Raw genomic sequence first — 13,021 nt, 5'->3', positions numbered from 1 at the left:
CGGTAGGAGGGTGGTGAGTCTACAGAGATGGCCACCCCACACCTGGAGACAACAGCCCGCCCCAACTCGTTCTCTAGCTCCTTCTCTCCTCCATATCCCTTAGACCCAGGGTCTGGGGAGAAGTGGAGGCAAGGTCTGGCAAGGCTGCAACCCCGTGGACACACAGGCCACCCTGGGCCAGGGCCATGAGTCCTGGCTGTGGCATTCCCAGGTCAAACGTGGTCGTTTGCATAAAAGCAAAAAGCCGGTTCATCTGGGGTGGGCGGTCCCTGGGGAGCCCCTGGCTCTGCCAGTTGGGGACAGTGTCACGGAAAGTCCCTGAAGGACACGGTATTGAGTTTGCTGCGGTTTTGTTTTTAACCCTGTCCTGCCCCATGAGGAGGCAGGTTCCCCCTCCCCCCCACAAACTACAGTTCTTCCTGCCCCCCAGAATAACTCGTGCACAGCCCGGGAGACAGCCCTGCAGTGGAAAGAACCGGGGACGCAGGGTTGTGGGTGATGTGAGCCGCTCTCCGGAACAGACTTTTCCCAACACCTTGCCCCAACCCTGATCGCGCAAACCGCAGCGCCTGGGCGGTGTGGACGGGAACCGGGTGCGGGGGTAGGGGTGGCACGTGTCACTTCTTCCTTGCTCGCAGCTGGATCCCCCGCCTCCCCTGCTGGAATTACATTCTCAGCACCCCCACCTTCTGGCAGGCCCGGGGAGCTGTGCGCGTGCGCGCGCGCTCAACCAAGGCCAAAGTCCCCCTCGTGCGGACCCCGGTGGCCCAGCACTCTGCTTTCCCGCCTGGGCCTGAGGCGCAGGGGGTCCTGGGCTCCTTCCAGCCGGGATTCTAGCAGCTCCTCTCCCCCAGTTCCAGACAAGGCCCCAGCTTGCTCGGGGGTCACCTGAAGTTCCAATCCGGCCGCCAGGAGCTGGGGAGAAGGGCGTGGCAGGCTGGGCTCCCTCGCCTTAAAGGGCGGGAGCCCCTGACCGCAGGCGCAGACCCCAGGTGCAAGGGGGGAGAGGAGGAGCGGGGCGGGGCTGGGCCCCCTTCTGAGAAACGGCCCGGCGTCCCCGCAGCCGCGACCTGCGGCTTCACACTCGCGCCGCCCACGCCGCCGCTGCCTCGGAGTCGCAGCCCGCTGGGGGACCGGGTGAGACCCACGGAGGCGGTGGGTGGGGAAAGGTGGGGTCGCGGGACACACAAGGGTCGCCACCGCTGCCCACCCGGGCCATGTTCGGTCTCCACGCGGCGGATCCAGAAGTGAAACTGCGTGGGAGTCACCGCGCAGAGCCTCGCACAGGGCTATCGGGCGGGCCAGGGGAGGGCGTGGGGCCCGGGTCCTGGGGCGTTCATGCTTCGCCACCCGGAGACCTCCCGAGGCGCGAGCTGAGCCTGGGAGCCGAGCACACACTCGCGTTTCCCGAGCCGGCCGCTGAGTGTCGCTGCAGGCGCGCGTCTGGGCGGCGCTCACATCTACCGTCCAGCCTTACCCCAAGGAGCTCGATGGAGAAGAGGGCCGGCCTTAGCGAACAGCCGCCTCCTTCTCGGGCCTGGGGACGGCGATGCCTACGGGGAACCTCAGTGGGCAGAGTTCAGAGGCACACGCCCGTAATCCGGCACTCGGAAGCTGAGGCAAGAGGATCTCAAATTCCAGGCCAGCGAGTTCAAAATTAGCCTGGCATGGTGGCGCAGGCCTGTCATTCCAGCTCTCAGGAGGCTGAGGCAGGAGGATCATTGCGAGTTGGAGACCATCCTGGGCTACAAAGTGAGCTCAAGGCCAGCCTGAACTGCATAGGAGACCTTGTCTCAAAAAAAGAAAAGAAAAGGAAAAAAAAGTCAGCTGTGAGTATAATGAAGTGCTAGGCCACCCTTGCGTTGTTGGAGCAGAAGGGTAGGCGATGGACCATGGACGTAGCTCCCCTTGCACATGGGTCCGGACTGTGGCTGCAACCTCCCGAGGTCTCACTAGAGCTACCCTCTTCGCCCTAGCTCTTCTCTTGTGACGTTGCCAGGGGGCTCTGCTTGGAGAAGGAGCCTGCACAGGGTCCAGGAGGCACTAGAGGGCCAGTGGGCCAGGACCCAAGAGGCGGAAGGTCCCGGGGTCCCTGGCAACACTGGAATCATGCCTATATGAACGCCCACTTCCACCTATTCCTAAGGAGACTTGGAGTGCAGATGCTGGGGAACTCACAGCTGGTCATGGGAGCCCCCCTCCCTGTCCCTCACACAGTTGCCCCTCAAACCCTGAGGTCCCAGCGCCCACTTCCCACAGCCGGTACCACAGAGGGATCCAGTGGGATGGCCCTAATGGAGTGGCTTGAGCGGCCTCGGTTCCTGCGAACTGGCCCTGCACTGCCCTGTCCTTGACCCCCGGTGCTGCCATCCTCAGTCCGGCTGCAGTCAGAGCTGAGATCTTGCCCGGGGGCCCCTCACCCACACCCTCATCTGAGGCATCTCCAAAAGCCACTGGCGGCAGCCACCCACCTCGGTGCCAGGGCCAGGTGCCCTTGCTCTAAGGACTCCCAGCTGTCCAGTCCATTCTGGAAGATGAACAGCCAAGCGCAGGGCAGGGAGCAACTCATCCCACCTCTTTCCCCCTGGGCTCACTGTTCCTAACTGTCCTGTGACCCCAGGAAGATGTCTTTGAGCCTCAGTTTCACATTTGTGAAATGGAAGCCTGCTAGTCCCCCAGAGACCCCCCCCCCCCCCGCTTAGTGACCAACCCCAAGGCAGTGAGGGACTGGGGTCTCCTGTGCAACCTAAACCCCTGGACTGGCTTAGGAGGTGCCCCATCTTCCTCCCCACCCCAAACCCTGCACTGTACCTCAGAAGTGGACCTGGGCACCTGTGGGCAGCCACATAGCCAGCACCAGCCAGTTAAGTGTCCCGGGGACCCAGTGGTGGGGACAGACCTGGGTAGGTGATGGGTGGAAGGCCACCTGGTCCCTGCCTCGAGTCTGCTAAAAAAATGGTGTGAAATCCACCACCTCATCTGCTTGGCTAGAATGTGTGGAGTCCCCCTAACCCCAAATCAGGGAACCTTGGACACAGGTGGTTGCCAGGACTACTAAACTTTGCCCTGGGGCTCACTGCAGTGGCCAGAGCTGCAGGTGGTGACAGATCTATCAGCCTCACCGGAGGACAACCTGACAGCCAGCTGGCCAGCCCAGGTCAGGGCTTCACACTTGGAGCCAGGCTGCAGTCCTGGCTATCCCCATGCTGTCATTTCACCTGTGATACCTCAGAATGCATCTCGGTTTTGGTTTTTACACTATTGAGGATGGAACCAGGGTCTTGGCACTGACCTGCATCTCCAGGCTCTTCATTTTTTAACTTTGAAATAGGTTCTTACTAAATCATCCAGGCCGAGCTCAACCTTGCCATCCTCTTCCCTTAGCCTCAGAGAGAGCTCTGGAATTGCAGGCATGCACCACCATGCCCAACCAGAATGTGCTCTTAAATATTAAAGCTTAAAAAAAAAAAAAGAGGGGCTGGGGATTTAGCTCAGCGGCATAAGCACCTCCCTTGCAAGTGCGCAGTTGTGAGTTCAATCCCTGGTACCGATTAAAAAAAAAAAGAAAGAAAAACCCCATAACCACAATATTCTCAAATCGCAAACAGTGAACTGTATTCCTTAAAGTCATGAAACTGCTCATGAGTTCGAGTTTTCCCTGTTACGACTGTTATTTTGCAGTGGGTTTGGATTTGAATCAGAGAAGGTCACACATCACACATCTGCCTGAATTTCTTGGAATCCAGACATTCTCCGGCTTTGCTTTTCTCGTCATTTTGTTGAAGAAGAAACTGGGTCATCTGCTGTATAGTCTCCGGGTCTGGATTCTGGCCATGATGTGCTCGAGTGGTATTTCACATGTGCTGCCGTCCCTTGTACTCCAGATACACTCGTAGCTGAGTCTGAGGAACTGGATTATTTCTTATGGTCAGTTTTGAAGACTGAACCCCAGAAGCACCGAGCTATCACTAGCGCGCCCCCTCACCTTTGAGACAGTCTCTTTTGCTAAATGGCCCAGGATGGCAGGGCTGTGGGCCCCTTTGCATTCCAGAGGGATGGATGGACAGGTGACTGCCGGAGGGTGGAGTGGAAAAGGCCAGGTGCCCACAGGGCTGGGAGGACAGATACGGGAGGCTGGGGAGGAGAGGGGTGGCTGGAGGAGGCCCCCGGACTTGTGGGAGATCAGGGGCTGCTCCTTGGCCTGGACAATGGTAGGTGCATGGCCATGCATGTCAGGGTTCTGTCCCACCCCCCAGCCCAGCTCTCAGTCTCCAGTCCCCAGGCCCTGTCAGTCACCTGAAGGTCCAGGCCCTGCCTGGAAGTCCATCTGGATAACAGTCCCTTGCCCACTCATTAATGCATATGTGCCGGACTCCACGCTGGGCATCGGGAACTCTTGTTTACTCAAGAATCACTGTCCTGCAGCAGCACTCACCCAGCCCTGGGTTGCATCTCCACCCACACAGAAGAAACCAAGGAACACCCAGGACAGACAGGTGTGGCCTTGGCTCACCTGACACCTTTGCCACTGGGTCTCTTTTTTTTGGGGGGGGTGCAGTACTGGGGATTGAACTCACAACCGCGCACTTGCAAGGCAGATGCTTATGCCGATGAGCTAAATCCCCAGCCCTTTTTTTTTTTTTTTTTTTTTTCAGACTGGCTCTTCCTGTGTAGTCCTGGCTGCCCTTGAACTCATTTTGTAGCCCAGGCTGGCTTGGAACTCACAACGATCCTCCTGCCTCAGCCTCCCAAGTACTGGGATAACAGGCGTGCACCACAGCTGGCCCTGTTGCTAGCCACCAGGTCTTGCCAGCCAGAAATCATGGGTGTATCAAAAAATAATCTTTATTGTCACAAGTATAAAACAGATCACTGGCCTCTCAGTCTGTACAGGGGTGTGGGGTCTGGGGCCAACGGGTCTGCCCCTGTCCCGGGCAATGGCCCGGAGCACCTTGGAGGGGAAGGGACATTCGGGCTTTCCTCAGGTGAGAGGCAGCAGGGCAGAGAAGGAAACTGGAGTGGGGGCCCCCACCCTCCCTTGCCCCCATCCACTCCAGGGCAGTGCTCGCCATCACAGGGCCACCCGCGTGACGCAGTGGCGCAGCAGGCAGGGCAGGATGCCGCGGTTCAGCTGGTGGAACTCCACGAGCTGCAGCAGGTCTGTGAAGCGCGTCTGGCCGTCGTCCATGCTGAAGTACAGGCAGCCCTCTGCCTCACTCTGCAGAGCGGCCAGAGGGGTGGAGTTCAGGGGCCACAGACAGGGGCACACAGGGAGCCCAGGAACCTGCTGTCAGGGTCCCCCTCCATCCCAGCTGCAAAGCCCCGGGGCTGAAGGTAGGGTTGTGCTCACCGGCAGGATGAGGTAGTGTTTGACCTTCTGCAGGTGGCACAAGGACAGGACAAAGCCCTGTGGGTTCCGCTGGCTCTCCCGGACCAGGAACAGGCTGCCAGGAAAGCAGGAGGCATTAGAGGACCCATGCTCCCATGAGGCACTTTTTATTTATTTGGTTGTTTTGAGACACTAAGATTTTACTATGTAGTCCAGATAGGCCTCAAACTTGGGGTGATCCTCCTGCCTCAGCTTCCCAAGTGCTGGGATTACAGGCAGGCACCACCAATGCCTGGCTCTAGAGGTATTTTTTGTTTTTTTCTGCAGCTGCTCCTAACATCTCACAGCCCATCTAACGATGTCAGCGGCTCACGGATGCTCAGCCATATTTACTTTGGCCACAGCTGGCTCTGGCCGTGGACCTGTCCTAGATGACCACAGCCGAGAGCCCATCTTGGGGACACCCTCCTCTTCAGTGCGGGGAATGTTCAAGGCAGCCTCATTTCCTCTAAAGCAACCTCCCCTGCACCCTTAAAGGGCTCAGCCCTGCGCTGCCCCTCTTTTCTTGCAGCTCAGGCCCCACCATGCTGGGCGCATGCTTGCCCCTTTGTGACTTCTGCCAAGCGGAGCAGGCTGGGCTGGTGCTCTCCAAGAGCTGACAGCACCTGCCACTGAAAGTGGCAGCAGCTGGAGGTGAGGCCGGAGATAGCTCAGAGAGCAACAGAGATGCAGGAACCAGCATGTCAGGGGACCGGAGATCTCTGGGGCACCACCCAGCACAGTCGGCCACAGACAGCAAGGCTAGGAGCTGACGGCTGCACCATTCAAAGCCTGGAGCATTAACACTAGGAGAGTGTCACACTGCCAATGCGTGATTCCTAACAAACTGAGCCAAGGTGCCCGCATGACTGGTAACATCTTGGTGGCCAGCAGGGGGACCCTGACCTTTTTTTGTTTGGGACCCTGACCTTTAAAGGCCCCGAACAGGACAGTGGACAGTGGTACCAATTGTCCTTGGGCTCAAGCACCAGTCCATGTCTAGTTTCCATCTGACATGCAGCCAGGAACCCACAGGCTGGTGACACCTGCTCACACAGGGCAACTCAGCCTGGCCCTGTGCCCGCCCGGCCCTGCCCCTTACCCGTCCACCAGGCCCTGCTGCCCAATGAGCCGCTGGCTCTCCTCTCGGGAAATGCGTCCGTGGAACCAGGGCTGGGTGCGGTGGATGGCTGGGACGAGGGCAAGCAGACAGTTATTTGGCAGGAATGCTCAGGGAAACTCAGGCAGCCACCACCCTGGGGACCCCAGATGTCACCCACCTGCACTGAGGCTCGAGCCGGAGCACGGGGTGGGCAGGCTGAGGCGATGGTTCGTCTTTCTCTGCAGAGTCGTGGGTGTGTGGGAGTCAGAGTGTGCTTGGAGGTTTTCCCTGGCACCCTCCACTTCCCCTCACACCACATGAGACCCCTTTCAGGGCCTGAGGCTGGGTTGCAGCTCCTCACCCTCCAGGCCTGGGCCTCCTCCAGGGCAGCACTCAGAGCCTCTCGGGGGTTCTCGATGACACGTCCAGCATGACCTGAGAAGTCCATGGCCACCAGGGTGTTGTCTGAGACGCTCCTCTGCAGAGAGGGGACAGCGGGGAGAGGGATCAGAAGGTGACCCTGGGCCGAAGCCAGGCTACACACCCCACCCTGTGTCTTGGGTACTCACCAAGGGTTGGGACCCCAAGTAGGACGGGTGCAGGTGGCGAGCCTGGGCCTGCTGATAATTCTTATACAGCTGCACCCCGAACTACAAGCAGGGGGAAAAAGGGGACCAGGTCATGGGGGCCTGAGAACTGTGTTGTGACATCCCTAGGATCAGGGCACCCTTGGGGAGCGGCGTCCTCAGATTCCAGGGGTTCTCAGGAGCCTGGCAGGGATGCACCCCTCAGGAGACTGGAGTGGGGCAGCACTGTGACCTCCTGCCGGGACTGGGCCTCACCTTGAAAAGGCGGAAGGCGGCCAGCCAGCAGGTGCGGCTCTGCTCATCATCACTACAGAACACGCGGAGCCCCTTATGGCCGCTCCGGAGCTTGTTGGGCTGGTGGGAGAGGAAGTGGGTGAGCCTCAGGCCTGCCCTGAGACGGATCTGTCTGTCTGTCTGTCTGTCAGTTCCTGCCGGGGACCAGAGTAGGACCTGGGATTCTCCCGCAGCTCAGGGCATGGGCGCAGGGGGGAAGGGGGGATGCCCAGTACCTGGTGGAGCCTGAGTCTCTGCTTTCCCCCACGGGCCAGGGAGGGCCCAGGTCCTCACCTTGACGCAGAAGCCAAAGTCCGTGGGCAGCCCGTACAGCTTGCGGCCCTGCGTCACCATGTACACGTTGGACTCATTCACATCCGCCACGTACTGCAGATGCCTCGGGTCCTGAGTGGCACGAGCGTGCAGGACTTGGTACAGGGATACCCTATCCTCCTCCTACTGCCCTCAAGCCAGGGAAGACCCCAGGACCAGAGGAATCAGGAGATGCCCAAGGTCACACAGCAACAGAGGAAGCCTGCCTTCCCTAGGGCACCTCCTAGGGCTGGAGTCCAGAGTTCTGGCAGGGATGCAGCATGGCAGGGCCAGGCTGGCACCTCCGGACCTCACCTTTGAGGTGCCCTTGGTGGAGAAGTAGAGGCCAGAGCGGCGCAGGAAGCAGAAGCAGCGTTTCCAAAGCTTGCGGCCGGAGCCCCGCAGCTGCAGGAAGCCCTGGATCTCAGGGAAGCTGCCGGCGTTTAGGAAGTTCTGTGATGGCGGGCAGAGGCAGGGGGGTCAGGTGGACCCGCTCCGTGCCTGTGCCAGGCCTGCGGCAGGGGCTGTGCCACGAGCTCTAACCCACTGGGGTCTGAGCTGAGGGCTCCACACAGAGCTGCACCCCCAACCTTTTTTTTAACAAAATCTTTTATTTGAAACGGGATCTTGCTAAGTTGCTAAACTTCCCATTCTGGGGTGGAATTTTCAAAGTCATGGGGAGCACTTGGCTTGGGGCAGAGAAGGGAGTGGACTCTGGGGAGTCAGGCATGTGGTGGGGACCACCCCTCACCTGGATGATGTCTTCGTGGGACATGCCGCTATGTGCCTCAAGGCAGCTGGAGACCATCTTTTCTGGGAACAGGGAGTGCTGGGGAGACAGAGGCCAGGGGTTGGGGGTCAGGGGTCAGGGGTCAGGGACCAGGGGTCAGGGGTCCAGGCCAGGCCCCCCACACTCACTGCGGAGCTCTTGAACAGCTCGTACTTGGCGAAGTTCTTCCGGAAGACGAAGCGGCTGTCTCCGCCCACTGGCCAGGCTGCCTGCACGTCCACCACGGACTCGTGGTCCTCCAGGCCACGCTCTGTGGTCAGGGCACAGGGTTAGGGTTGGGGTTCGCGGCCAGGGACTGGCCTCCACCTGGGCCACCTCCCTGGGCTCCCTGTGTCCCCGCTCACCCAGGGCCAGGTGGGGGTGGCACTCTACCAGCCCCCAGTTCTCGTCGCTCAGGGCCTGTGCGCGGTGTACCAGCATCTCGCACACATGGCGGGCCGTGGCCCCTGCGGCCACCTCCACCGAACGGCAGGCCCCGTCCTCGCTGTACACCTTCACCACCTGCACCCAGGCACAGAACACAAGGCAGGTGACTGCTGTACCCTAGGGACCCCAGACCACCACGTTCCCACCTCCACCCCAGAGGCCGAGCAACCCCAGGAACAACTCACGTGGGGGCGGCTGGTGTCTCGAGGAAGCAGTCCCCTGGCACTAGAGGGGCCCCCGAGGATGGGGCTGTGCGGGGTGGGGCTGCAGAGCTCAGGGAAGGGATTGGGGATGGAAGGCAGCGAGGCGGCCCTGCGCTCCTCCTCAGGAAGCTTCCTAGGCAGAAGGAGGGGGCTGTATCAGCCAACGCCAACCCCCAGTCCCTCCCAACTCCTCACCCCATCGTCTGTTACCCCACGGCACCTGCTGGCTGGGATGGGCAGAGGCTGGGACCTCGTGGCCTCCCCAGGCAGAGGTGTGTCAGGAGGTGGAGGGGTCCTGGGTGGGGCCCCAGGCTCCGGGCACAGGTCTTCTGGAGGGCTGCCAGCATGTGGTGGAGACAGGTCCGGCTCCATGACATCTGGGAAAGAAGAGGAAGTGCCTCATCCCGGGAAACACAGGCCCACACAGCTGCCATGGTGCCCTAAGAGCTGTCCTTGCACCCCACTTCTTTTTCTTTGTAATAATGGGGATTGAACCCAGGGCCTTTGCACTGAGCCATATCCCCAGCTCTTTTTTTTTTTTTTTGGGGGGGGGGGACACAGGGTCTCATTGAATCACTAAATTGCCCAGGGTGGCCTAGAACTTATAATCCTGCCTCAGCCTCCCAGAGTACTGGTATTACAGGTGTCTGCCACACCACATCAGGCTCCTGCTCCCCATCTCCCTGGAGTCTCCAGAGTCCTTGGAGGATGAACCCCTTCTTACAAAAGGGAACACAGAGGCCCAGGGGAGCCCTTGTGCCCACAGCCACAGCTCAGTCTGATGTTTGGACTCCACACGCAGTGCCCATCCTGGGCAGGAGCAGTTCAGCAAAGTGTGGACAAGGTCCCAGCACCCCTGACCTGGTACAGCCTCAGGCTCTGTGACCCACGCCCTGGGCTCAGTGCTCAGGTCAGGCCAAGGCCACTCTTGGTGCGGGCCGCTGCCCCGGGGTTTCCCAGCGTCCCCTGCCAGGCCCAGTTGCCAAGCCTGTTGTGGCAGCGTTCAGCCAAGTGGCGAGAAGGGTGGTGTGTGCAGGGCTGAGGGCAGTGGGGAAGGGCAACGACCAGGAGGGCAGGAGAAGGCCTAACCTCCGTGATCCTGCCCAGCCCTTTCCTGAGTGCCAGCGTGGGGGCCGCCTCCTCTGAGGAGCCTTCCTGGATTCACACTGAACAGTCCTCTGCACCAACACTGTGCACCAGTCTTATCCACCCACTGCCTGAGGGCATGCGGTGCTCTAGGCAGGGCCAGTAGTACCCATGGCTTAGCATCTAGAGGCCCACAGATAACCAGGACAAGTAAGGACCAAGATGAAGGGTGGGGTGGGGCAGCATGGGCACCTCCTCCCCAGGGGCCACAAAGCCCACAGGCTTCAGACACCTGGGAGGACTGCAGATGGTGCCCGCCTCGAAACTGGGCCAGTGAGGGTACTGGGGATCCCCTTGCCAGGCCGGGGCAGGCATCTGAGCTCACAGTGAGGGGACAGGTGAGTCAAGGAGGGGCAGGACAGCACTGCCCCGGGCTCTCCATTCAACCTTGACTCATCCATGGCTTCTTGGCTTGGTAGAAACAAACAACCTCCCCCCTAACCCACTGCAGCCTGGGGGGTGGGGGCCTCTGACATCACCACTTCCTCCCCAGCCTTGGCTTAGCTCCAGGCCAGGTGGGACCTGCAATCTGTGGCCCCCTCGGTCCCAAGCCTCTAGTGGTGTCCACCGGCCCCCCCATGTAGCACCGGGGCTCCTGACCCCGGGTCCTCCCCCAGCTGGCTCTTTCTGGGGCTGCAGCCTGCCAAGTTCCTCAAGGGATGTTCTGGTCAATGGAACCAGCAGGGCAGGAGTGGAAGATCAAACACAGGAGGAGACAGATGGACAGACAGACAGAGAAATGGGACAAAAGACCCCCAGAGCAGCGGTGGGGAGAGGCTGGGGTTGGGGGACACACACCCACCGTCCAAGTCACCTGCCCCTCTCCTTCCAGGGGGGCCAGGGAAGAAGGGGCAGGGTCTGCCATAGACCACAGATGGGGAGCACTGGGAGGGAAGGAGGAAGTGGGGGAGCCTGAAGTCTGAGCCCCCCAGGTCAACCTGCCCCGCCGGCAGGACTCCAGCCCTGGCTTCCCGGCGGCCTTTTCCTGCCCCGGCTGCCCCAGCCTCACCCTCTTTCCCACCCCAGCTTGTTTACTTCCTGAATCTCGCCCCACCTGGCTGGCCCTAAGGGCGGGTGGCGGCCCCAGTGTTTGAGGCCAATAGAAAACAAGGCCACCAGAAAACAAGGCCACCTTCCCGGCTTCCTGGGTTGGGGCGGGGCGGGGCGGGGCCGGGGGACCCGTGCTGCGGGACCCGCAGGAAAGGGCTAACCTTCGGTGGGGGAGGGGCCTAACCTTGGGGGAGCAGGGCCCAGGTGAGGAGGTGGCCAGCCCGGCGGGGACCCAGAGTTGGGGGAGGGCCTAGGGTACTGAGGTCCCACCCACTCCCTCAGCCTGGAAAAGACACCCAATGGGAGAAGGGGGGCAGCGCTTTTAAAGTTTAATTTGGAAAGAATGCTGGAGTCTCCTCAGTGGGGTTAATCATTATTTTGCCTCGAGGAGGGCCCCCCCCCACTTAGCAGGGTATCAAGGGGAGACGGAAGAGCAGAGTCCAGCCTAAGCGCCCCTGAGGGTGTTCGTGGGAGGTAGAGGGGTAAGAGCACTTTGTCAAGCCTCCCGGGGGCATTCTGTCCCCAGCCTGCCCTGGGGACTCGGGTGCAGCCAGCAGACCCTCCTCGGCCTCAGCAAGACACGCAGGCCACAGCCCGCCCTCGGCACGGAGGACCCCGGCCCAGCACTCACCATCCCGCCTCCCTGGCCAGGGAAACCCGGGCCACCCGTCCCCACCTTCCCATCAAGCTGAGGATTCGGGCCAGGGCAGGGAAGGGTCCTCCACTGGGGCGCCCGAGCTGAGGAGAACTGGGATAAGCGACCCCTTCCAGCTCCGGGAATGGGGGGCAGCTGGAGCCCCCGCCTGTCCGCCCCCGCCCCGGTTAACTGGACTTGAGGATAGGGGAAAGAGATGAGAGGCAGCAAATGGCTTTGGAGACCCTGGGGGCGGAGGATGGGTCTGCAAGGGGGAAGCCAGAGGCCGCCTGCGATCCCACCTGTCCCGCGCCCCCAAGGTGGAGCGCGCGCCCCGGACCTTCTCTGGACCTGGCGGCTGCACACCCGGCAGGAGGAAGACCAGGCCCTTATCTCCCCGCTCAGCCCGCCCCTGCATGACCAAGCGGGAAGGGGGGTCCTGGCGATCGCCTGTCCCGTCCCCTCAGCCCCCAGCCTGGCCCGCGACAGATCTGCGGGGGCCGGGCGGCGGGTTGGGGACAGCAGCGGCGGAGCCGATCTCCGTCCTCACCTGGAGGAGTCCGCACGAGCAGCAGGACCGCGTCCAGCTCTGACTGGGACCGCGGGGACTGGACTTGGGTTCCTGGTTCTCTCCGCTTCTCTACAGGTGGGAGGAAGGCGCCCAGCGAAACCAGATTCCAGGCCCAGGGAAACTCAAATTCTGCTGGGCAGGTGGAGGCGGGGCCGGGCAGCTTGGAGAGGGGCGGGGACTACAGTGGCCACGCCCACCAGTCTTCCCGCCCCAGCGGCAGGTTCCCGGGGAGGGGCGGGCCCCGAGCTGGAAAACCCGGCCGTGACCACGCCCAATCTCTGAAAACCCGCCCACTCGTCCTCACGCCCCGCCCAGCGCTGCCAAATTCATTGGCCAAACAGGGCCCCATCCGCAGCTCCAAGTGCCACCCCCAGGGCAAAGGCCCTTTGCGAAATCGGTGTCCAGCAGAAAAGTGCGCAGCCACCTGTTCTGCCCCTTGACCTCTACCCAGGCTGCATCCCAGCCTCTCAGAGGCCTCCAAGGATGCCCTTCCTCATGAGCAAAGTCCAGGTCACACCTGCTCCTCTAAAACTGACAGGTTGAGTCTGGCGTGGTGTCA

At 61.2% G+C, this 13,021-nt stretch overlaps 1 protein-coding gene and 1 long non-coding RNA gene across 3 annotated transcripts; one reads left to right on the top strand and one right to left on the bottom strand.

The window, feature by feature from the left end:
* Positions 1-1,146: 1,146 nt before the first annotated feature.
* On the top strand, positions 1,147-4,867 carry LOC134476552 (uncharacterized). The gene is made up of 2 exons (XR_010048334.1): positions 1,147-3,927; positions 4,656-4,867. It is a non-coding gene; the product is annotated as an uncharacterized LOC134476552 (long non-coding RNA).
* Positions 4,821-12,625, bottom strand: Grb7 (growth factor receptor bound protein 7). Of its 2 annotated transcripts, none has more exons than XM_003466926.4 (15): positions 12,442-12,625; positions 9,282-9,438; positions 9,044-9,194; positions 8,777-8,933; positions 8,561-8,682; positions 8,394-8,471; positions 7,958-8,095; positions 7,625-7,735; positions 7,313-7,411; positions 7,040-7,120; positions 6,832-6,948; positions 6,649-6,709; positions 6,471-6,558; positions 5,351-5,444; positions 4,821-5,218 (listed from the first exon to the last, which is right to left on the bottom strand). In XM_003466926.4, the coding sequence occupies exons 2-15, from the start codon at positions 9,431-9,433 to the stop codon at positions 5,072-5,074; spliced, it is 1,596 nt and encodes a 531-aa protein (XP_003466974.1). In that variant the 5' UTR covers positions 9,434-9,438; positions 12,442-12,625; the 3' UTR covers positions 4,821-5,071. The 2 variants fall into 2 exon arrangements, with proteins under 2 accessions (XP_003466974.1, XP_063107559.1); XM_063251489.1 differs by having other exon boundaries at positions 7,625-7,672.
* Between the last annotated feature and the right edge of the window lie 396 nt (positions 12,626-13,021).

The sequence above is a fragment of the Cavia porcellus genome, unplaced genomic scaffold (genome assembly GCF_034190915.1).
Source record: "Cavia porcellus strain 051 isolate PalLab524CR breed Dunkin Hartley unplaced genomic scaffold, mCavPor4.1 scaffold_6, whole genome shotgun sequence".
Lineage (NCBI taxonomy): Eukaryota > Metazoa > Chordata > Mammalia > Rodentia > Caviidae > Cavia > Cavia porcellus.
The sequence above is the reverse complement of the archived record's forward strand: the minus strand, read 5'-3'. Positions and strand labels throughout refer to the sequence as shown.

Bases quoted from the DNA above. Each gene is read 5' to 3' on its own strand.
- Grb7 (XM_003466926.4), bottom strand. From the start codon at position 9,433: ATGGAGCCGGACCTGTCTCCACCACATGCTGGCAGCCCTCCAGAAGAC. The intron at 8,934-9,043 runs GTGAGTTGTTCC...GCCTGGGTGCAG, and splicing joins GAGACACCAGCCGCCCCCAC to GTGGTGAAGGTGTACAGCGA. The intron at 6,949-7,039 runs GTGAGTACCCAA...CCCTCTCTGCAG, and splicing joins ACTTGGGGTCCCAACCCTTG to AGGAGCGTCTCAGACAACAC.